Source organism: Globicephala melas, chromosome 10, assembly GCF_963455315.2.
Source record: "Globicephala melas chromosome 10, mGloMel1.2, whole genome shotgun sequence".
NCBI classification, from domain to species: Eukaryota; Metazoa; Chordata; class Mammalia; order Artiodactyla; family Delphinidae; genus Globicephala; species Globicephala melas.
In genome coordinates this window covers 101,690,670-101,714,316 of record NC_083323.1, presented here as the reverse complement: position 1 = coordinate 101,714,316, position 23,647 = coordinate 101,690,670, and the positions used below count along the sequence as shown (strand labels likewise).

Below are 23,647 nucleotides of genomic sequence, written 5' to 3'. Positions count from 1 at the left end.
CAAAGCGGTGCTACAAAACCGCCTGGCCCTTGACATCCTTACAGCATCTCGGGAGGCACCTGCGCCGTAATTCAAACTGAGTGCTGTGTTCTCATACCTGAGGAATCCTCTAATATAACACGTTTAATGAACCATACGAAAAATCAGATTTCTGCCTTAAGTGACCCACTCCCTAGTCTCAACGACCTCTTCAAAAACTGGTTTGGCGTGGAAGCTCTTGGCTTAAATATTTACTTATAACTCTGTTAATGTTATTAGCTATATTATTTGTATTTTACCTGTTTTACAAGATTATTGTTTCTTGTCTTACCAAATGTGTGACTGAGCCGCCAACAAAAATAATGACGACTAGGCGATTTGAATCAGTTGATCAAATATATAGTTCTGTATGCGGTAAATGATTGTAATAGTGTAACTCTAGATATGGGAAGATGCAATAAGAGGGAATTTTTTTTCCTGGACCGTAACAGACTAGTAAGACAGGTGGTCCAGGGACCTTTGGTTACTGTTAATAAGGCCTCCTCCAGTAATAGCACACTGAGAGGCTTATAGCGAAAGCTTCGCCAGGCCTGGGAATGAGCCCTCCTAGCACCATGGGACGAAATGGTCGTGAAATGCCTCCCAAACCATGGTCGCATTTATGACCATGAGGGGCCTCTGCCAACTGCAAATCGGTACTTGCCATTGGCCCTCGCCATCTACCTCTACAAGGATTAAATCATGAGCCGCTGCAGCTTCTGACCTTCAACACCCCCTGATAGGAGTTCAGGGTGGAGAGCTGAAATGAGGCCCTCTGTGCTCTGGGAAAAACTGGCAGAGCAGGTCTTCAGAGAGTTAGAGATTTTCAGGAGAAGATTTTATGAGCCCAATTCTTGCATCTCCTCATATCTAGAAGAGCACTAAAATCCTTCATGGTGACGTCTGCTCCTCGAGACGAGCAGAAACCTTCTGCAAGAATATGTACTGCGTTGTGTGTGCTCCCCTCCCCCTTCACCAAAGTCACATCTGTACTGACCTTCCCGCTGCCTCTTAGGAGCAGTTCCTCAGAGCTCTCCGAGATGCTGTCTCCCAGGCCACAGTCCTCATTTTGCCCCGAATAAAACTTAATTCACAGCTCTCACGTTGTGCTTTTTCTTTTTGAAGTTGGCAGGGGTCATGACCCACCTGTCCCTTCCGGCTTCATTCTGTGCAGGTGTAATTTTGTGGTGCCAGAGGGTGCTTTGGTTCCCTTTTCCGGACATTCTGATTTGGACAGAAGCCCGATTCGGCTTCTGACGGTGGTCGTCAGGAACGTGTGGGACCAGCATCCTACTCCACGTTTTACGGTCCCTGCACTGGCACAGCTGTGGTTGGCATGGCCTCACCGCGCTGCCCCGCTGGAGCTGTCATCAGAGGCCACGGCTTCTCTGCTGGACCGGGCCGCACCTGGAGGCTGAGCGACCTCAGAGGGGACCGTAGCTACAAAAGCCCGAGAGGTTGGCCTGGACAGCCGTCCTGGACCTGCTGCTCTGCACGCCTCTGCTCAGTCTCTGGGCTCTGACCCTGCTGTGCCTCCTTGTTTCTGACTCTGTGTCAGGTATGTGCACCTGGCCGGCCCCTCTGTTTCCGCCTAGCCCACCTGGGTCCCCTGCTCCCCCCGCCCAGGTAGATTCCGCAGCACAGCACCTGGACCCCACCCCGGCCAGTGCAGGCCCCAGAGCCAAGCTTTTGAGACGTGAAAATTAGCTCCTACTTTTAACCGAAGCTTTTAAAAAGACAAGGTTTCTCTTTAACTCTGATCTGGTATTTTTAAAATCTTCAGATGATTTCTGTTCAAGGTCGGTGGTCTGCCCTCTTACCTTCTGCTTTAATCAATGTTGTTATTGTTTATTTATTTATGTATTTATTTATTTTTGGCTGCATTTGTCTTCATTGCTGCGTGCGGGCTTCTCACTGGTGGCTTCTCTTGTGGCGTAGCATGGGCTCCAGGCATGCGGGCTTCAGTAGTTGTGGCTAGCAGGCTCTAGAGCGCAGGCTCAGTAGTTGTGGCACACAGGCTTAGTTGCTCTGTGGCATGTGGGATCTTCCCGGACCAGGGATCAAACCCGTGTCCCTTGAATTGGCAGGTGGATTCTTAACCACTGCGCCACCAGGGAAGCCCAATGTTGTTTTTCTTTACTGCTTGCTTTTTCCTTTTGATTCCTCTTACTTTTTTTTTTTTTTTTTTGGCCATGCCATGCTGCATGTAGGATCTTAGTTCCCTGACCAGGGATCGAACCTGTGCCCCCTGCAGTGGAAGCACGGAGTCCTAACCGCTGGATCGCCAGGGAAGTCCCTGATTCCTCTGACTTTTAAAAACTAATCTTGAGGGCTTCCCTGCTGGCACAGTGGTTAAGAATCTGCCTGCCAATGCAGGGGACACAGGTTCGAGCCCTGGTCCGGGAAGATCCCACATGCTGCGGAGCAACTAAGAAGCCCATGCGCCACAGCTACTGAGCCTGCGCTCTAGAGCCCATGAGCCACAACTACTGAAGACCGCACACCTAGAGCCTGTGCTCTGCAACAAGAGAAGCCACTGCAATGAGAAGCCCGTGCACCTCAACGAAGAGTAGCCCCCGCTCGCCGCAACTAGAGCAAGCCTGCACGCAGCAACGAAGACCCAACACTGCTAAAAATAAATAAAAATTTAAAAAATATATATTAATCTTGAACTCTTGAAGAGGGAGTTCTTAATTCCTATTTATTTTATCTTTAGAATTTCTTCCAGCTTAGTAAGCGATGGCCTTTTTACTTCTTGGAGTGATGACAAGGGGCCCGGAGGTTCCAGCAGATTAGGAGCTGCTAAGTGGCTTTGTGGGTGATTTGGGGCAGAAGGCATTGTAGGAGTGGGGCACGGCTGGGATGGGAGGGGTGCAGTGCAAGCATGTGGACCGTGTGTGTGACACAGGTCACTGGGGCAGCCTGCCATGGTGTCGCCATTAGGTTGGCCTGGGGCTGAGTCACAAGAGTTACTCCAATGACAGTGATGTTCGTATTGCTGGGAACTTGCCGGGCACTGGGCCCTTTGCAGGCCTTCCCCACTGACCCGTGCAGCACCGTGTGCAGCCCTGCTTCTACGAGCTCCACTTTCAGCCCAGGAAACTGAAGTACAGAGCGTTTAAATGACACGGCTTGGGTCACACCGCTGTGCATGGCCAGGCTGGTATGAAGCTCGGCCTGATCAAAGCCTCTGGGCATCAGTGCTGTGTTCACCTGCCTTCCCTCCCGGAGGGGCTACCCTTCCCGCCTCCCTCGGCCTCCCACCCCGGCATCCTCCACTGTCCTTCCCCGACATCCCTGATTCTCCATAAAACATCTGCCTTTTTGTTTCTTTTTAGCCACGCCGTGCGGCTTGCAGGATCTTTGCTCCCTGACCAGGGATTGAACCCGGGCCCTCGGCAGTGCAAGGGCTGAGTCCTAACCACTGGCCCTCCGCGGAAGTCCCAAACATCTACCTTTTATTATACCTGCCTACTTGTTTACCTGCTGTCCAGTGGGCTGGCCCACACCTCACCCTGCGCTCTGAGGAGGGGAACACATCCCAAAGTTCACGAGCGGGTCTGAGTGCCTCACAGTGGTCCGTGTGGTCCAGAATTATGTTCCGGGTCATACAGGCACAGTGCACCGCGACTCACACCCCAGACAAATGAGCACAACCCACCTGCACACAGACTCACGCACACACACAGACACACATGTGCGTATAACCCCCAGAAACGCACACGCACACACGTGGATGCTCACACACACGTAGAAACATGCACACGCGGGCGGCCCTCCCTCCCTGGGCTGCAGGGAAGTGAAACCCCTTGGGGAAGTGAAACGGTCGGGAGCCTGGGCTTCCAACGGGCCACTGGGGGGACAGAGTCCACGGTCACGGTCGCTGAAGCTGCCCCGAGGTAACTGGGGTCTCCTGGGTGGGGTCCGGGGACCAAGGCGTGTAGGTGGCTGGTGGCACTGCTGACTCACCTGGGCGGGGGCCCTGCCCGCGGGGTGAGTCCCGGGAGTGGGGTGGGGGCAGGGCAGCCCGGCTGCACCACCTGCTGCAGCCCAGGGACGTGGCTCAGGCTCACGGCACCGATCCTTTCTTCTGAGCCTGCAAACAAGCTATTTTTGTAGAGCTTTTATGTGCCTTCTTTTTTTTTTTTAGAAATTTATTTAGTTTTTATTTTATTTATTTTTGGCTGTGTAGGGTCTTCGTTGCTGCACACGGGCTTTTCTTTAGTTGCGGCGAGCAGGGGCTACTCTTTGTTGTGGTGCGCGGGCTTCTCATTGCGGTGGCTTCTCTTGTTGCGGAGCACGGGCTCTAGGCACACGGGCTTCAGTAGTTGTGGCGCGCGGGCTCAGTAGTTGTGGCTCACGGGCTCTAGAGTGCAGGCTCAGTAGTTGTGGTGCACGGGCTTAGTTGCTCCGCGGCATGTGGGATCTTCAGGGACCAGGGCTAGAACCCATGTCCCCTGTGTTGGCAGGCGGACCCTTAACTCCTGTGCCACCAGGGAAGCCCCTATGCTCCTTCTTCTAAAAGGGAGGGAGGACATGAAGTGGCCGTGTGGACGGGATGACCCCTCCTCCTGCGCAGCCGGCTGCTCCTGACCTGCGCTGGACACACTTCGGTCTGGCCGGCGGGGAGGAGCCCCCAGGTGCTGGGCACACAGATGCTCTGGGGTCCTTGGAGAGGACCGAGTGGGAGGTTTGGGGGTGGTGGCCCTTGTTAAATGTCATGGGGAGAGGGGACAAGGGGCGGGGCCCTTGGTGGAGGATGTTGGGGGGCTGGATGGCTCCGTGATGGGGATGGCACAAACCTCACTATCCTTCTGCCTGGAGATTTCAGCTTTGGCAAACACTGTCAACCAAGGAGAGATTTTAGGACCTGATGAAGTGGCAGGGATTCTCCGAAAGCCCAGCTCTCGGATTCGGGGTCCAGCCCTGCCACGCTGCCGTCCCAGTGGATGACCATCTGGTTCCTTCTGAAAATCTCCCCCTGCGTTTCCCCCTGCGTCTCCCCTGCGGTCTGGTATAATCATTGAATAAATACCTAGAATAATTGAGAGCCATCCCTGGAAAGGACCTTGGACGATGTGTCTTGACGACGGCCAGGCTCTCCATCTTTGTTGTGTTGCTGTACCTCTATTTACTTACCATTTTTCTTTAAATTAACTGCTTTGAGTTTTTTATTCCACCTGAACAGGGATGACACGTGTGTCACACTTTGAGAACCACTGATGTCATCCAATTCACCCTTTTTTGCAAGTGAGGAAACAGACCCACAGTCATGAAGTGATTTGCCCAGAGTCTCACCAAGACGTGCTAATTTGGGGCTGGGCCTGGGGTCTCCCCATTTACAGTTTTGATTCTTTCTGGTGGAAAGCGTCATACTCTCATGTGTGCAGAAACACTTCCTAAATGTGGTTGCAGTAGTCAGCCCAGGCCAGGGTTCCTCCGCAGACCCAACTGGGGCAGTTCCTTCCTTCTTCCCTCAAATCCCCGCTCACTGGAGACCTGGGTCAGCTGCTCTCTGGAAGCTCCTGGAATCTTTGATGCTAATATTCTGAAATGTCAGGAACACATGTCGCTGTTGAGTGACTGTGCTGGGTGCCTGCTGGGTGTCTTGCCAACCCGGGGTGGTGGGGGGCAGGTCTTCAGTTCTGGGACAATTTCTTAGAGTATTTATTTCCTTTTTTTCTCCCACCTATTTTTTCTTTTTCCTTCTGAAATGTCTGTTATTTGGGTGTTGGGTTTCCTGAACCAATATTCTTCTCTCCTATTTTTGTTCTACTTTCTAAAAGCTTCTCTTCAGTTCCATCTTTTATATTGCTCGTCAATGTTTTAAATTTCAGCATTCATGTTTTTAATTTCTGAAAGCTCATTTTGTTTATTTTTTACACCGCCCTGTTCCTGTTTTGGGGACACATAACGTTTCTCATCTCTGTAGAGATATTAACTATGGTTCTTCTGGGCTTTCTTTCGTTTCCTGTGCTAGTTCCTTCTCTGTGTTATTTTTTAAGTTCCTTTGTTATGCTGGAGCCTTTCTTCATAAGCCTCGTGATCCTCTGCTCTCCGGCTGTATTTAAAAGTGAAACACTAAAAATCGATTTCAGTGTTTCCCTGTGCATGTCAGCAGGGCTCGCGGGGAGGTCTGGGAGGCCTCGTGATGAACTTTTATGTGGGGACCCCCCCTTGTCTGTACCCAGAGGTCTCTTCTCTAGGATCTCAGAGAAGAAGCGTCGTGTGCATGCTGCCTCCTGGTCATCCGAGTGTAGGATGGGAGGAGGGCGGTCCAGCTTCAACACTAAACTCTTCAGCCTCCCCCCTTCCCAAGTCTCCAGCAGAGCGATTTCCTCTTCCAGGCGTCCCAATGTCCGTGTCAGGGCGGCCAGCCCTGCCCGCGCTGCTGCTGGCCGTGGCCATGTCTTCTTTCTGCTCGGCCGCATCCGGAGACGAAGCACGAAACCGGCTGTTGATGAGAGAGAAGATGATGCGTATTGGGGGGCAGCTGGTGCTGAAGCAGGAGGAGGAGCTGGCCAACCAGAGGCTCGGGGCGCTCAAGGAGGCTGAGATGCAGGAGGCCCTGAGGGCAGGGAGCATCCCGGCCAGCATGCACTTCTTCCAAGCCAAGAGCCTCATTGAGGAAAGTGAAGTGTTCAACATCCTGAAGAAGATGCCGAAAGGTAGGGGTCAGAGGGGACGGTTCTGGGGTCCTGGGGACATAGGAGGGACTAAATTGGAGCCGGTGGGTCTTGTGTTGAGTGGAGCCCAGACTCCACTGGGGCCCTGAGTCCTAGTCCTTGCTGGTGGACTCGGGGCGGGGGCTCCACGTGGCTGCCATCCACCCTGAAACCAAAACCCTGGCTCCGAGGGGACTCGGCCTCAGACAGGCTCCGAGGGGACCGGGCATCCCTGGCGGGGCTGGAAGTTTTCCCCTGTAAGAACCCGATCCCTCCCTGCATACGTTCTTCTAGCCTTTCCGGGGGCTAAGTTACTGAAGGGGATGCGTCCTGGGTAAACAACACATTTCTAGTACTTCACTGCTACTGTCCACTGGAAAAAAATGCACAGCGTGAGAGCTGGGAGTTCAGTTTTATTTGGGGCAAGATGAGGACTATAGCCCGGGAGACAGCATTTCAGATAGCTCTGAGAAACTGCTCCAGAGAGGTAGGGGGAAGGTCAGTACCTACGTGATTTTGGTGAAGGGAGAGTACATGCAATGAAGCACATGTTGTTTTTGGGTTTTTTGGTTGGTTTTTTTTTTGCAGTACCTCTCACTGCTGTGGCCTCTCCCGTTGCGGAGCACAGGCTCCGGACGCGCAGGCTCAGCGGCCACGGCTCACGGGCCCAGCCGCTCCGCGGCATGTGGGATCTTCCCGGACCGGGACACGAACCCATGTCCCCTGCATCGGCAGGCGGACTCCCAACCACTGCGCCACCAGGGAAGCCCGAAGCACATGTTTTTTGCAGGCGGTTTCTGCTAGTCACCAAGAGCAGACGTCACCAAGAAGGATCTTAGTGTTTTTGTAAATATGAAGAGTTAGTTTTTCCCAGAGCACAGAGGGCCTCATTTCTGATCTCCACCCTGAACTCCTTTCAGGGGGTTGAAGGTCAGCAGCTGCAGCGGCTCATGATTTAATCCTCGTAGAGGTAGATGGCGAGGGCCAATCTGTAGGTGACGCTACTGTATAGACGCATCGCCGTGAACAGTAGAACAATCATGGTCCTGAGCACATAGCTTGCAGCTGCAAGCTTTCTATACTTTTTTTTTAGTATCACAGAGATTAAAAAATGTAAAGACTGTGAGGTTGGTAAAGCAGCCTCCCTGTTTAGAGAGGGGACACGCCAGAGCTCGCACAGCGGGACACCCGCCAAGGGGCCAGTGTCCAGGCCAGGTGCTCAGACGCAGCCGGAGGGCAGAGGGGGTGAACCCTGAGCCTCGAGTCGGTGCAAGGTCTGAAGGAGGCCAGAAGCCGCAGGGCTCGGCGGGAAGCAGGAGGTGGGCAGGCCGCATGTGGGGTGACGCGGAACAGGATGGGGGACTCAGGGACCCTGGGCCAACAGGCTGGCGTGGGCGGGCGGGGGCAGTCTTCTCACGCCCCTCACGCTGCGCTGGGCCCGGAGGACTCATCTGGGGGTCAGGCTCCCCGTGGGAGCTGGAAGCCAATAGATGGAGGCCAGCCTTCTGATTGCAAACCCGCCTGCGGCCTCCTGGATGAGAGCCCCCAGGGCTCCTGCTGGTGGGGGACGCGGTCAAGGAGCCAGGAGGCCGGGCCACCCCGGGATGAGGCTGCCACAGACGGAAAGGGCCTCGTGTCCCCAGGAACGTGGCCCCGTAGAAAGCCGCGCCCCTCTCATCCGCCTCTGCTGGGCTCTCGGCCCCCCGCTGCCCTCGCCTCACCCCACCCGCCCCTCTCCCTGCAGGGGCTGCCTTACACGTCCACGACTTCAGCATCGTCAGCGTGGACTGGCTGGTGAGAAACGTCACCTACAGGCCCCACTGCTATTTCTGCCTCACCCCGAGGGGGACCCCGCAGTTCAGATTTGCTCGCTCGACTCCCCCCACCCTGAACACAACAGAATGTCCCGCGTGGGTTTTGCTGGAGAAGTTTCGAAAGGGGCTGCCGAACGTCACCGAGTTTGACCACAGGTGGGTGGTGGTTCGGGAAGAACCCGTCTCGCCTCTGCGCAGGTGGGCTTGGCGTGTGCGCTGTCCCCGTGGGACAGACCCTTCTAGAAACAGCTGGCGTTAAAGAAGTCCGGAGGCTTTTTCTCTTAACTTTACGGGATCCTTTGCTTCACCAAGCATTCAACACCTTCCCCACCCGCAGCAAGTTCCTGGTACATTTAAAACCCGATTTGACCAGTGACACTGCTGCCGCGCCGAACAGGATTTGTCTGGACCCTCAGGAAGGCCGGAGACAAGGGGATTCCCAGCTCCTGGAGCCAAGAGGCCCAGGATGGATGAAACAGCCTGAACACACGATGGCCAGCTTCCTAACAGACTTGTATACAAACATTATAATAACTATTCTAATCGTAGAACCATCTACAGAGGGCTTTCTTGAGGTATTTCCTTGATGAGTGAGAAAATGCAGCCCAGCCTGCATTTTAAGGAGGTTGCCCAAGGCCACACAGCTGGTAAACGGCTAATCAGGGAAGTAACCTGGGTCCTGTGCCGCCAAGTCCACAACTATTTCCATCGGACCTCGGGCTTGAGTTTGCTGGGGCTGCCACAATGGAATACCACAGGCGGGGTGGCTTAAAGAATACCAGTGTACCTTCTCACAGTTCTGGAAGCTGGAAGTCCAAGATCAAGGTGTGGGCCGGTTTCTCCAAGGCCTCTCTCCTGGGCTGGCAGACGGCCGCCTTCTCACTGTGCGTGCCTCCCTGGGGTCTCGGACACCAGCCCTACTGGGTCAGGGCTCCACCCTTACGACCTCATTTAACCTTAGTTACCTTCTGAAAGTCCTCATCGCACATTAGGAATTAGGGTTTCAGCATCTGAATTTTGGGGACACGATTCAGTGCATCGCACCCTCCAAGGACAGCTTGGTCTGAGATGTCCGTTCAGTGGGGTCAGCCTGGCTAAGAGGCCAAGGGGGACAGCAGAGCCTGGCTGGTGGGAGCATCCTGCCAGGTGTCTCCTGGGGAGCACTTGGAGGTTCCAGGGCAGGAGGCCTCCATCAGGGAGCCTGGGCAGGAGTCCTACAGGCTGGGGTTGATGGCCTGCCGCAAGCCCCTGCCTACCCTTTGTATCCTGACAGCCTGCTGAGGAATTTCACTCTGGTGACCGAGAACCCCCAGGCGACTTATGCAAACCAAGACGCGGTCTGGGCCAAGTTCGAGACCATCTTCTTCGCGATCGCGGGCCTCGTGAGCTACGCCCCGGTATTCCGAGACTACATCTCCCAGGGCCTGGAGGAGTTCTACCAGGACAATGTGCTGTACCTGGAGCTCAGAGCCATGCTGTACCCGGTGAGTCCGTCTCTGCTCAGGCTGGACTCTCTGCTCTCACCCTGCAGGGCTTCACGGGCTCCCCACCCTGGTGCTGCATAGGACCGAGGGCCGGCTTCACCCCCAAGGGGCCTGGTGCCTTTCCGGGGGCCATGTGAGCAAGAAGCCCTGGGCGGGCCCTGCAAAACTGGACACGTGCCCCTCACTGCCCGTCACCTCCCTTCCCTCGTGATCCCCCTGGCCCAGCTCCCCCGAGACGCACGGGGCGTGCTGATGCCTGGGCACCTGCCCTGGACTCTGGGCAGTGCCTAGTGCCCAGACCATCCTTGACCGTCTCCTTTCCTATCCAAATGCGCTACTGTGAGTCCCATAGGATGATGCCCTTGGTGCAAGGCCCGCTGAGCCTTTCATCTGGTAAATGGGTCTAGTTGCAGGTAGAGTGAGGTCTGGTGAGTTCCTGGGGGCCCTCTCTGTGGAGCACGGGGACTTCTATGGGCAACAGAGACATTTGATTTGACTTTGAGGAAGAAAGGTCAAAGAGAAAAAAAAGGAAAAGATTGAGAAGAGTCCAGAAGTATCCCAAAGTGTCAAAATATTAACAAATCGCTCAGAGGACCTTGCATGTTGGCCAGAAGCAAAGGGTGATGGGGTCTCAGTTACCTTGACGGACCGACCTCGGCTTTGCAGACCTGAGCTCGGGGAGGCAGCGGGGTGGCTGGGGCTCCAGGCTGGGGAGGCGTCCCACAAGGAGCCCGGGCGGGTCAAGTGCTGCGAGCGAGGACCTTTCTGGTGGATATGGAAGAGGACTTTCCTGAGGACTTTTGCGGGGAGGTGGGGATTGGGGGTTGAGGGAGTAGCCGAGGTACTGGAAGGCTCTTCCAGTACCTTCAGGGGGCTCACAAGAGTGTGTGCATTGCGCTGTAGGGGAGCACACTCGCCCCCAAAAGTGTCACTTTGGCATGTGGATTATTTCGAGCTGAAACAATCAGGCCCAGAAGACTCAGGAAGAGCCTTTGACCTTCCCCCCAAGTGACTAAAAGACCTAAAGGGCCTGCTCTCAGCATAGAGCCGCACCAGAGTCTCTGCAGAGAATACGGCCAGGTGTGGTCGGGGGACCCCTCAGGGCCTGGACACCAGAGTCCATTCTGTCCCACTGTCCCTGCTGGCCCAGCAAACATGTGTTTACCAAACACTTGCTTTTTATCACCCTGTGAATTGCCTTCCTCGCCTTTGAAGTCCCAAACCCCTACCCCCAACATCCTCTTTTGTCTTGAGCTGAAGATGGTATTTAAGGTGAGGGCTTCAGCCATTTGGGTGAGCGGCTCAGTCTTCCTGGGTCTCTCCTACGTAGAGCTGTTATTAAACTTTTGCTAGATTTTCTCCTGTTAATCTGTCTCATGTCAGTTTAATTCTCAGACCAGCCAGAACCTCTAAGGGTAGATGGAAATGTCTCCCCCTACACCCCGACAGTTGGCCAGCTGGCCTAGGCAGCTGGATTCAACTTTACTGGCTGGACACCCCTGGCCCCAGGCTCCTGCATCTCCGAGATCCTGGCAGAAGGTGAGAATCCTTATCCTGTCAGTTTGCTGGATCTCCGCCTGCAGGGGCTTTTGGAAACAGGAGTGGAAAGAGTCCTTTTTCTCTTTTCTAAAATCAGATTAGCAGGAGAAAATATTTGTGGAGCTAGTTCTCGGGCCTTAGGGCCTCTGGGTCAGTGAATTTGGAAGAGAGCTCTGGGCTTGTGAATCCTTTTCCTCCCAGAGATGGTCGCTGTTTTTCTGTGTTTCTGTCTTTTGTGTCACAAGGAGGAAAACCATTGGTCTGATTGGTTTTACTTTTTTCTTGTTCTATGTCTTGAGAGTTTGGCCTCAGCACCAGTGAGAAAACTTGGCTGGTCCTGCCGTCTGGAAGGCGCAGGCACCAGGGCATTTGGTGGCCAGCCGGATGGACTGGGATTCCTAGCTGTCACCTCTGGTCGGAAGCACAGGCCACACCTGGGCTTGCAACCAGCGTCCTTGTCCAACTGTGCCAGCTCCTGGGGTTTGTCACAGGGGTCTCCGTCCACAAGGGGCCTCTGTCATCTCAACCTTCACGGCCGCCTTTGCTTCCTTAGACCATCCTTGGGGGTGAACTTTCTGGAGCTTGTGAGGCTGTGTCCTTTGCACTCTCCTGGGACACCTCTTTTGTTCATGGTTAAGCCACGGAAAGCCTTATGGTGTGAGTTGGTATTACGATCTTACTGTCAATGGCCAGAGGATGGATACTTTGAACTGGAAAAACTTCTAAATTGGTAAATTTTTTAGAGACCTCTCCTTGTAAACACCTGTTTTATTGGTACCAATGTTAAGACCAAAAGGTTACCTTAACTCAAATGAACAAAATGGTTTGGGAAGCCGTATGGAATTCAGTGTCCTAGCTTCGCCTCATGGGTCTTACAGATGCTAATGAAAACGGTCCATTAATTAACAAGGGAGTGAGAAGAAGGGTGAAGTCGGGACTCTTTCCAACAAGGTAGACATTTGTAAAGGGTTGTTAAGGGGAGAGTCACAGGACTGGTCCCAGCAGTGTGGGAATCTATAGATGGTTATGAAGAAATGGGATGAAGGGCTTCCCTGGTGGCGCAGTGGTTGAGAGTCCGCCTGCCGACGCAGGGGACGCGGGTTCGTGCCCCGGTCCGGGAAGATCCCACATGCCGCAGAGCGGCTGGGCCCGTGAGCCATGGCCGCTGGGCCTGCGCGTCCGGAGCCTGTGCTCCACAAAAAAAAAAACAAATGGGATGAATACAATGGACATTGATGGGATTAAAACAAAGGTTTTGATAACAGCACTACCTAAGGCTGGGTGGGCCAAAGGGACCCCCCGCCAGCACCCCCCAACATGAAAGGGCCCCAAACAAGTCCTCTCTCTTTCCCCCAGTTTGGAGAAGTTTAAAGGCCAGGACGCAAAGCTGACACCTAATAAGCCGACCTGAATCCCGAGGGCAACAGTCAGGCTGATTAACCAAGTTAAAGATTGACAGGAGGGCCTGGGTCCCTGGGGTGGACTCCGCACTGGGGACCCAAGGCCTTTGACAAAGGAGGGTGGAGGGAACTTCCCCTGACCCCTCGAAGCGGGAGCCCCAGGAGCTGTGGCACCAAAACCGCTTGTGGAGCCGAGTTGTGGTGTGAGGGTGGACGAGGTTTATAAAGCTTGGAATGTTTGTGGAGTGTTTGATGGGAAGAGATGTGATGTCCAGCTGAGAACTCTTCCCCGACAGTATCCAAACTGGTCTGTCCATTCATCCAAATTATTGAGTGTGCCAAGGCCTTGCCACACTCAGTAATTTGAACTGACTTCAAGGGTGGCACTATTTTGGTTTTCTTACCATATTCCATGGTCTTTATTGGCTCAGAAATTTTACTGTTTGTACACCCAGAAGCAAAAGGGCTCCAGAGGACTGACACACATTGACCAAAGTCATAAGAGACAGATGTATACACAAGAAAGTCAGAATGCAGTTTTCAGAGAAAATTGTCAATCAGACCAGTCACGTATGCTTTCCCATCAGTAAATTCTCTCTTGAAGACAAATTTTTTTTAATTGAAATATAATTGATTTACAATGTTGTGCCAGTCTCTGCTGTACAGCAAAGTGACTCCGTTTTACACATATATACATTCTTTTTTTTTTTTTTTGAGTATAACTGCTTTGCAATGTTGTGTTAGTTTCTGCCGCACAGTGAAGTACATCAGCCGTACACATACACGCATCCCCTCCCTCTTGGACCTCCCCACTACCCCCCCACCTGACTAGGCCATCACAGAGCACCAAGCTGAGCTCCCCGTGCTAAGCAAGTTCCCTTTAGCTATCTATTTTACACATGGTAGTGTACTTATGTACATTCTTTTTTTAATACTCTTTTCCATTATGGTTTATCCCAGGAGACTGGATATAGTTCCCTGTGCTATACAGTAGGACCTTGTTGTCTATCCATTCTAAATGTAATAGTTTGCATCTCCCAGCGCAACCCCAAACTTCCCGTCCATCCCTCTGCCCCACCCCACCATGGCAAGCACAAGTCTGTTCTCTACGTCTGTGAGTCTGTTTCTGTTCTGTAGATAAATTCATTTGTCATATTTTAGATTCCACATATAAGTGATATCATATGGTATTTGTCTTTCTCTTTCTGACTTACTTCACTTAGTGTGATCATCTCTAGTTGCATCCATGTTGCTTCAAATGGCATTATTTCGTTCTTTTTATGACTCATATTCCACTGTATATATGCACCACATCTTCATCCATTCATCTGTTGATGGACATTTAGGTTGTTTCCATGTTTTGGCTATTGTGAATAGTGCTGCTATGACCGTAGGGGTGCATGCATCTTTTTGAATTATAGTTTTGTCCGGGTATATGCCCAGGAGTGGGATTGCTGGATCATATGGTAGCTCTATTTTTAGTTTTCTGAGGAACCTCCATACTGTTCTCCATAGTGGCTGCACCAACATACATTCCCACCAACAGTGGAGGAGGTCCCCTTTTCTCCACACCCTCTGCAGCATTTGTTATTTGTAGACTTTTTAATATTACCATTCTGACTGGTGTGAGGTGGTACCTCACGGTAGTTTTGATTTGCATTTCTCTAATAATTAGTGATGTTGAGCATCTCTTCATGTGCCTACTGGCCATCTGTATGTCTTCTTTGGAGAAATGTCTATGAAAATCTTCTGCCCATTTTTCGATTGGGTTGTTTGTTTTTTTGTTGTTGAACTGTATGAGCTGTTGGTATACTTCGGAGATTAAGCCTTTGTCAGTTGCATCATTTGCAAATATTTTCTCCTGTTCCGTAGGTTGTCTTTTTGGTTTTTTTATGGTTTCCTTGGCTGTGCAAAAGCTTATTAAGTTTGATTAGGTCCCATTTGTTTATTTTTGTTTTTATTTCTATTGCCTTGGGGTGAAGGCAAATCTTAACTTCTCCTGAAGCCAAACTATCTGATATTTTTGCATTCGGAGGCTAATTTTTAAATCCTGGGTGGGATCCCTAAACTGACTCTATTGCCCTAGTTTGACTTGAAGGGTTCGGGGACCCTGTCGTGGAGGCTGCGCCAGCCCTGAGAACCCGTCCTTCCCGTCCTGAGTCAGTGCCCCCTCTCCCCCACTTCCAGGTCTCTACTCTCCTGTGTATCCTGGATGACCCCCTTTTCCTGGGATATGTTCACACCTCCTTGAGGTCGGCCCAGGTGAGGGTGTGCATCTCCACCAGGATCCGGTGATTGTTTGCCGGTTTCACTCTGAGCACAGACCTGCAGACCTATTTCTGATTCTTGGGAAGTGGGAGTGGGCCTGACCTCGGCCCCCAGGAGAGTCTTGTCAGCCTTGTGAGTAGTCAATAAGTCCTGGGTACAAACGATCCTTTCAAAAGAAAAGAGAGGGTCCAGTCCCCCTTCTACTAAGAGAAGAATTTCGGAAAGAGATGAGCTGGCCCTGGACTAGCCCGTGTAGGGCGGAGGACAGTGCACCTCCCAGAGCCATTAGTCCCCTGTTTGGCCTGAAATCCCTTCCTTCGCCCAGCCTGGGCCCCGCCCCTAAGCCCATCCTCCTCCGGAGTCTGGTTTAAGCCCTGCCTCCACCACACACCCCCACCTTCCTGGGACTGGCTTCCTCTCCTGGAATCCCCGTGTGTATGTCAGCCCCGGTTTCCCAGAGAGGGAAATGACTGTGAGTCATTTCAGACCCGGCAGAGTCCTCCAGAGGCTCCAGGGGTGATAATCACGCTTAGGGGGGGTAGGTGTGCATGGGACTGAGTTGGAGGTGCTCTTTGGACCCTGACCTCCCAGGGTCCCAGACCTTGGGTCTCGGGTTGGGCTAGGGAGCTGCCGAGTTAACTAGCCAAACGCCCGCCCCCCGCGCCCCTTGGTTCCCATGCAGATGGTCTGACCCAGACCGCACTTCAAGACCTTCTGAAAGCACTTTATCTGCATGGTCTCCTCTGATCCTCACCACCTGCACTTTGCAGATGTGGAAACAGGCTCAGAAGGGTGCAAGAGCCTGACCCAGGCCATGTGGGCAGTGAGTAGGGATGGGCCAGGGGCCGGGGTGCTGGGCTTTGAGAAACCCTGTGGGGCTACACGCATCTCAAAAGGAGCTCCCCGAGGGGCTTCCGGCCTGGGGGTGTCGCTTCCTGTGGGCACATCCTGGCAGCTTTCGCAGAGTGGGGAGTGGGAGGGAGGCCTGCCCTTGGGGAGGGGACTTGGGCTCCGTAGGGGGAAGGGGAGAGGAGGGAGAGAGGTGCCGAGCGAGGGTCTGAGCCCCTGGGGAGGTATTTGGGGAAGCTGCAAGGAATTGGGCCTTGCTTCCAACCCCCCGCCCCCCTCCCCACGCCCCTTGGGGACACGTGGCTCTGGGGTCTGCCCTGGGGACCTGCCCAGCCAGCCTCTCTCCCCACCTCCTCCGGCACCCAGCCAGGGCTCCCTGAAGGTGGAGGGCGGCTGGGATGTGGGCTGGGGCGAAGACTGAGGGGGATGGGATTTGCTGTTTGCTCTGGTCTGACCCTGGAACAAAGGGCCTTTGCAGTCCGGAGTCTTTGCCTAACGCCCCCTTAGCCAGAGTAGGGGAGCCATCAACACATTAACAACTAAAAACGTCTGCCCTGGAATTCTTTTCTGAGCCCCCTGCCTCCCCCTCCTTGCCTGTGGGGCTAATTCAGGGCCTGGGATGCTGTTGATGGACTATGCCACTGCCCAGCCTCCTATTGTGTCACTAATGCTCCATCACAAAGGCCACTCACCCGTAGCAACAGTTGCTAGGCGGGTCTGAGCTCCTGGGCCCCATCCCCGCCCCCTCGGCCGGAATCGGAGACTCAGACTGGGTCGGGCCAGCCTTCCGAGAGGAGCTCCCAGGGGATTATGCACAGGAGCTAGCCCAGCTGGCATTTACCCGTGGGCGGTCTCGGGGTGGGGGGGGACACGTCGGGGGCGAGGGAGCTCAGGATGGTCGTTCGCGGACGGCTTCCTGGATGCTGTCACTTGTGTAACCAGCGGTCCCACTGCTCCCCCTACCCACTCCCAGGGTTTTGTCCTGGGTTCTTAGCAGAATCCTTCATTAGAAACTCCACCTGGCTTTTTGCTCTAGTGACCCGTGTTTCACGCCATTGGTGCTGCTCTGCGGAATCCCGATGGCCGCGCTTCCCTACCACGTTGCGCTGTGATCGCGCTCTAAACAAGGCTGTGAAATCGACGAACACGGTAGCTCTCCAGCCTAGAGGTACATTAGTACATGAGAATCACCTGGGCGAGTTTAAAAAACCAGGTTCTACCCCCAGAATTTAACTAATCCGGGGTGGGATCCAGGCATTTTCTCCTCACTAGGTGGTTGGAGACTTTGAGACAGCGCCCCTCCACCGCGATGCCGCCGACCCCCAGCCCCCCGCTCCAGCCAGGGAGCCTCAAAATTCTCATCTGTAAAATAAGACCTACCTAACAGTGCAGTTTTTAGGATTAAATGAGATTGATGGAAAGCTCTCGGCATATGCCTGGCACGTAGCAGAAGCTCAGTTCACGCTTTTTAAGTGAATCCGGCTCTAGAAGTGGAAGCTGGTTGCATTCGGAACTAGAGCTTCTGAGTCCTAGTTTCTGGTCTGACACAAGCTAATTGTGTGACCTTAAGCAACGCTGCCCCCACATTTCCTTTCTGTTCCTTCAGCTTCAAATTCTTTAATTCCATAATATCATAGACAACGGGAATTTGTAATCTTGTACTAGTTTAGGAAAGTAGCAGGTAGTTTGAATAACTTCCCCACAAATATGCACCGCCTCAAGTAAACTGCAGGATTTGAGATCATCTAAATTGGGTCCAGTGTGTTTTTAATCCAAGGGGGCTTATTATAGAGACATAGCCGCTTCTGTACCCCTGAGCCTTAGATGAACGACAGACCCCTTCTTGTACTTACAGGTTGTCACATTCTTAGATGGTAACTCATCTTCCTATAGGACAACTGCAGATTTGAGTTGTTTTTCTGCATCTGGCCATAGGTTGCTGATAACAACACGGTATTACTAGTTATCATTTCTTTTTTAAAAATTTTATTAGGGTAGAGTGGCTTTACAACGTTGTGTTACTTTCTGCTGTATAATGGAGTGAATCAGCTATAGGTATACACATATCCCCTCCCCCTTGGACCTCCCTCCCGCGCCCCCATCCCACCCATCTAGGTCCCCACAGAGCACCGAGCTGAGCTCTCTGTGCTATACAGCAGGTTCCCACTAGCTATCTTTTTGACAGGTGGTGGTGTATTTATGTCAAACCTAATCTCCCAGTTCATCCCACACCCCTTCCCCCGCTTTGTTCACATGTCCATTCTCTACGTCTCCGTTTCTATTCCCGTCCTGCAGATAGGTTCATCTGTACCATTTTTCTAGATTCCACATATATGTGTTAATATACGATATTAGTTTTTCTCCTTCTGACTTAACTTCACTCTGTATGACAGACTCTAGGTCCATCCATGTCTCTACAAATGACCCAATCTTGTTCCTTTTCATGGCTGAGTAATATTCCATTGTATATTTGTACCACATCTTCTTTATCCATTCATCTGTCAACGGCCATTTAGGTTGCTTCCATGTCCTGGCTATTGTAAATAGAGCTGCAGTGAACACTGGTGTGCATGTATCTTTTCGAATTGTGGTTTTCTCAGGGTATATGCCCAGTTGTGGGAGTGCTGTGTTATTATGGAGAACAATATGGAGGTTCTTTTAAAAACTAAAAATAGGGACTTCCCTGGGGGTGCAGTGGTTAAGAATCCGCCTGCCTGTGCAGGGGACACAGGTTCAAGCCCTGGTCTGGGAAGATCCCATATGCTGTGGAGCAGCTAAGCCTGTGAGCCACAACTACTGAGCCCGAGTGCCACAACTACTGAAGCCCACGCACCTAGAGACTGTGCTCTGCAACAAGAGAAGCCACTGCAATGAGAAGCCCACACACCGCAACTAAGAGTAGCCTCCGCTCACTGCAACTAGAGAAAGCCCGCACACGGCAACGAAGACCCAACGCAGCCAAAAAGAAATAAGTAAATTTATTTTTAAAACCCCCTAAAAATAGAACTGCCATATGACCTAGTTATCGTTTCTGAGTGCTTTACAAATATTAACTGATTTGATCCTTGCCACAAGCCTCTGAGGTGTGATTGGTTTGGAATATATTGTAGCTCACTGGAGCCAGAAGGCGGACCACAACCTCAAACCAGCTGAGAACTTTCCTCTGAGGCTTGGCTTCAGAGCCTGTTCTAACTGCACCAGTGCGGCTGCGAGGGGCTGCAGGTCTCACCCTCGAAAGGGTCTCCACTCCTGCAAGTGGGGGGCCCTTGCGCTTTCAGATTCCTATCAAGGCTGCAGTTTCTTGGGCAGAGGCTGGAGGCCAGAGGGGCATGAGCTCGGGGCCTGGGCGGCCCCAGGGGAGACTTACTGGGGTGCCAGCAGACCAGGAAATGCTCTGGATGCGGCTTCAGTGTCTGCCCTTGTGGCTCTCCGTGCCACGGGAACTAGCAGTGGGACCGCTGACAGAATCCATGAGTGCGAACCACCCTGAGCGCATCAGCCCTCCGTGGCACCTTTTGTGTAGCCATGCAGACTCGACTAACCTGCCAGGGATCTTCCTTTAGGCAGAATATCATGTGTTGATCTATATATTTAAGTTTCTTTCTTTTGTCTCCTATGCCCCCCCAACATCCATCTATCCACCCATCCCCTAAAACGTGCTGCGTGGGGCTTACTTCTTTTTTTTTTTTGGCCGCAGTGTGCAGCAGGCAGGATTAGTTCCCCAACCAGGGATGGAGCCCACGCCCCCTGCAGTGGAAGCGCGGCGTCCTAACCACTGGACCGCGAGGAAAGACACGGCACTTTTTTTTTTAATTGAACTATAGTTGGTTTACAATGTTGTATTAGTTTCAGATGCACAGCAAAGTGATTCAGTTACACACATGTATATGTATCTATTCTTTTTCAGATTCTTTTCCATTATAGGTTATTACAGGGTATTGAGTATAGCTCCCTGTGCCGTACAGTAAGCCCTGTCTTAGTATTTTTAAAGCTGCAAGTAGGGATTTCCCTGGTGGTCCAGTCGCGCTTCCACTACAGGGGGTGCAATTTCGATCCCGGGTTGGGGAACTAAAAAAAAAAGAAAGAAAAAGGTGCAAGTAGACAGCACTCTTCTTAGGTTAAAGCTCGTTTCTGGAGCTCCTCCTCTGGTCCTAGGAGAGCAGGTGGGAAGGTCAAGCGACAGGGACCCCGTTCTCAGGGATCTCCGACCTAGCTGGGGTGTCTGGACAGGTGACTTGTAATGACGGAGCAGTCAAGGCACGGGGCAGAATTCCATCCTTCCCTTCTGCAAATCAGGTGGGTAATGCCAAGATGACGTCAGCTAATAATTTTGGGTTGAGTTAATACAATGGTTCTCAGACTTTTACTCACAAAATCTTTGAGGATCCTAAAGGGCTTTTGTTTATGTGGATTATATCTACTATATCCTGTATAATATAACCAGTATTAGAAACTAAAATTGAGAAATTTTCAAAGCACAAGCCTGCACAATTACACCATCTATTTTGTGTCAGAGCAATATTGCCATATGTGATGCAGCTTCTGGAAAATTCTGTACACTCAGAGAATTAGAGTGAAAAAGAAAACATCTCAACATTTTTATGAAGACAGTTTTGAATTTGTAGACTTTGCAAAAGTCTAGGGGACCCTCAGCGGCTCCCTGACTATCCTTTGAGAACTGCTGGAGTACAGCATCAAAGATTTGAAGATTCTAACAGAATGCCTTGATCAGTAACAGGAAAAGCATTCTTTTAAAAAATCCTTTGGGGACTTCCCTGGTGGTGCAGTGGTTAAGAATCCACCTGCCAATGCAGGGGACATGGGTTCGAGCCGTGGTCCGGGAAGATCCCACATGCCGTGGAGCAACTAAGCCCCTGCACCACAACTACTGAGCCTGCCCTCTAGAGCCGGCGAACCACAGCTACTGAGCCTGCGTGCCACAACTAATGAAGCCCACGCACCTAGAGCCCGTGCTCCGCAACAAGAGAAGCCACCGCAATGAGAAGCCCACGCACCGCAACGAAGAGTAGCCCTCGCTCGCCACAACTAGAGAAAGCTCGCGCGCAGCAACGAAGACCCAACGCAGCCAAAAAAACCCCCACAAAACTTTGTAAGTAGGAAAGGAAGAAAGTAAGTTTCCTTTACCTTCTTACGTTCTGTTCTTGGGATGTGCAAATTAAACTGACAAAAGCAGGGCTTCCCTAGTGGCACAGTGGTTAAGAATCCGCCTGCCAATGCAGAGGACACGGGTTCGAGCCCTGGTCCAGGAAGATCACACATACCGCGGAGCAACTAAGCCTGTGCACCACAACTACCGAGCCTGCGCTCTAGAGCCCGTGAGCCACAACTACTGGGCCCGTGTGCCACAACTACTGAAGCCCGCGTGCCTAGAGCCCATGCTCCACAACAAGAGAAGCCACCGCAATGAGAAGCCCGCGCACCACAACGAAGAGTAGCCCCCGCTCGCTGCAACTAAAGAAAGCTGGTGCGCAGCAACGAAGACCCAACACAGCCAAAATAAATAAATAAATTTATTTAAAAAATAAAAAATAAAGAAAACTGACAAAAGCCACATTAACAGGAGAAAAGCCATAGAAATTTTATTTGATGTCAACGTTTAATTTTTACGTGCATGGAGACCTTCATAGAACAGAAGTGAAGACCCAAAGAAGTGGGTAGACCAGGTTCTTATATGCTACAGTATGTTAACAAATGGTGAGAAATTGTGGAAAAGCAATAAGACAAAGGAAAAGAGGTTTGGGCTTCCAGGTGCAGTAAATTGTGGGGAGGTAAGTGTATGGGGGAACTAATAGAAGACGGGTTATTTTAGTCAGGTTCGTCTGTTCATATCCAGCTCGGAGCCCAGTTTCTGTATGCAGTGATAAGGGCTGTTCTCCCGGAATGGGAGCTGGAAGGCGGCGCCTTCACGGACAGAAATGTATGTCCTGCTCTGAGGCAGAAAGGAGGGCACAGAGCTCTGTCTGCTTCTGTGCTTCTTAATTGCCTTTAGCTCAGAATAATCCTTATGTAAAAGTGGGATCTTTGGGGGCAGCACATCTGATACCCCTCAGGACCCCCAGAGATGCACAAGCAAAAAGCCTGCTCTTCCCCACTGCATGTTTTCTTCTGTCTCACCTACTGTGCACCCCTGGTCTTCCCACTCTGCCCCTGACCATTTCGCTCTTGGTGTCCCTAGTGGCTTGGCCACCTCAGGGGTCCCCTGCCTCAGGGTGGGAGAGTGGGGAGATGAAGTGGGTCCTTGGAACACCCTTTCTGGCTTGTGTCCTGTCGTCAGCTGGCCTGTTCCTCATTCGCTGCACAAACGCTTACTGAGCACCGACCATGTGCCAAGCACTGTTCTAGGTGCCAGGACCCAGCCTTGAACAAGAGGCAGACATCCCAGCCTCGTGGCACCAAAGAGCATTATCCCATTCGGGGCTGGGACTTCTGATCAACCTCAGAGGCCGTCACAGGCACTGAACAAGGAAATCACAGAGTCCAACCTAGTTTTGGAGACTGTTGGCAGCTGGGACTGGAGATCTGCTCTGCTCACCTCTGACATCTGGTCGGGACCATGCTTCCCTCGCAGGTGTATGAACTGAACGGGACGGTCTACAGCCCAGAGTGGTCGGTGAGGTTGTACGAAGAAGTGGCTCGTAATTTTGCAAAAGAGCATCCTGGGTTTATCGGAATCAAACTCATTTATTCGGATCACAGGTGAGAGCGAGCACGGCTGAAGCTGAAGGACTAGGAGGAGACGGGGGTGGGGCGGGGGGAGGGGCTGGGAGGCTGGGGCCAGAGACCCCGGGGGACTCCATGTGCAGTAGCGGGAGTGCAGAATCCACTCTGAAATCCTGACCAGGCTGGAATGAAGAACTGTGGCAACTTTCCAGATCATTGCAGGCTGTGACCCACACCGGCCTGGGTCATCAGTTACGGGTTTAGTGTTTTTGCCTGAATGTTTTTTGCTTCAATCTGCGGCCGGGTTCTGCCTCACGGCAGCCACGTCTGTGTGGAGGCCTCTGGGAGCTGCAAAGAAACCCTCACCCTTGCCCCAAGCAAGAGGAGGAGGCCTCCGCGGAATTCGGATTTCACCGAGGAAGGGTCTCGAGAAGGAGGCCTCCGCGGAACTCGGATTTTACCGAGGAAGGGTCTCCCTTTTGTCGGAAAGCAGCCGGTCTGGACAGTCGGCGCCGTGTCCAGCCGGAGGGTTTGGGGAGGGCAGACCCCGCCTGCTCAGCCCCCCGCCGGGGGAGGCGGAAGGGCAGTCAGGCCTCCCTGGAGCCCCCTCCCGTCCTGGTGAGACTTGGGGCCGCCGGCGCTGGTGGGCCGGGGTGGAGCTGGCGGTGGTGGATGGCGGAAGCTCCCGGGCGCCGGTGTCAGGAGCGCGGCCGCACGGCGTCCCCTTGGCGCTGGGGACGGAGGCAGCTGCTCCCGGTGCAGAGGAGGGACGGGCAGGTGTGGGGCTCACAGAGCCGGGGATGGAACAAGCGGGGCGATGCCTCGGCCCCACATGGACTTGCGCCTTTTCTCTTTGTGCTTCCGTGGTGTCGCTCCCGCCTTTTCCCTGCCCTGGGCTGGAAGGGAGAGACGTGCAGGGCAGAAGAGAC

At 52.7% G+C, this 23,647-nt stretch overlaps 1 protein-coding gene across 3 annotated transcripts in view; it reads left to right on the top strand.

The window, feature by feature from the left end:
- The first annotated feature begins 3,843 nt into the window (after nucleotides 1–3,843).
- Nucleotides 3,844–23,647, top strand: part of ADA2 (adenosine deaminase 2) — a 26,554-nt gene continuing 6,750 nt past the window's right edge. For 2 of the 3 annotated variants that reach the window (XM_060306645.2, XM_030834836.3), the window contains exons 1-6: nucleotides 3,875–3,917; nucleotides 4,488–4,658; nucleotides 6,366–6,686; nucleotides 8,428–8,653; nucleotides 9,771–9,981; nucleotides 22,627–22,754. In XM_060306645.2, coding sequence (XP_060162628.1) covers nucleotides 4,577–4,658; nucleotides 6,366–6,686; nucleotides 8,428–8,653; nucleotides 9,771–9,981; nucleotides 22,627–22,754 — 968 coding nt within the window. In that variant the 5' untranslated portion in view covers nucleotides 3,875–3,917; nucleotides 4,488–4,576. Of the gene's footprint in view, nucleotides 3,918–4,487; nucleotides 4,659–6,365; nucleotides 6,687–8,427; nucleotides 8,654–9,770; nucleotides 9,982–22,626; nucleotides 22,755–23,647 lie in introns of all 3 variants that reach the window. The other variant, XM_030834837.3, reaches the window with a different exon arrangement.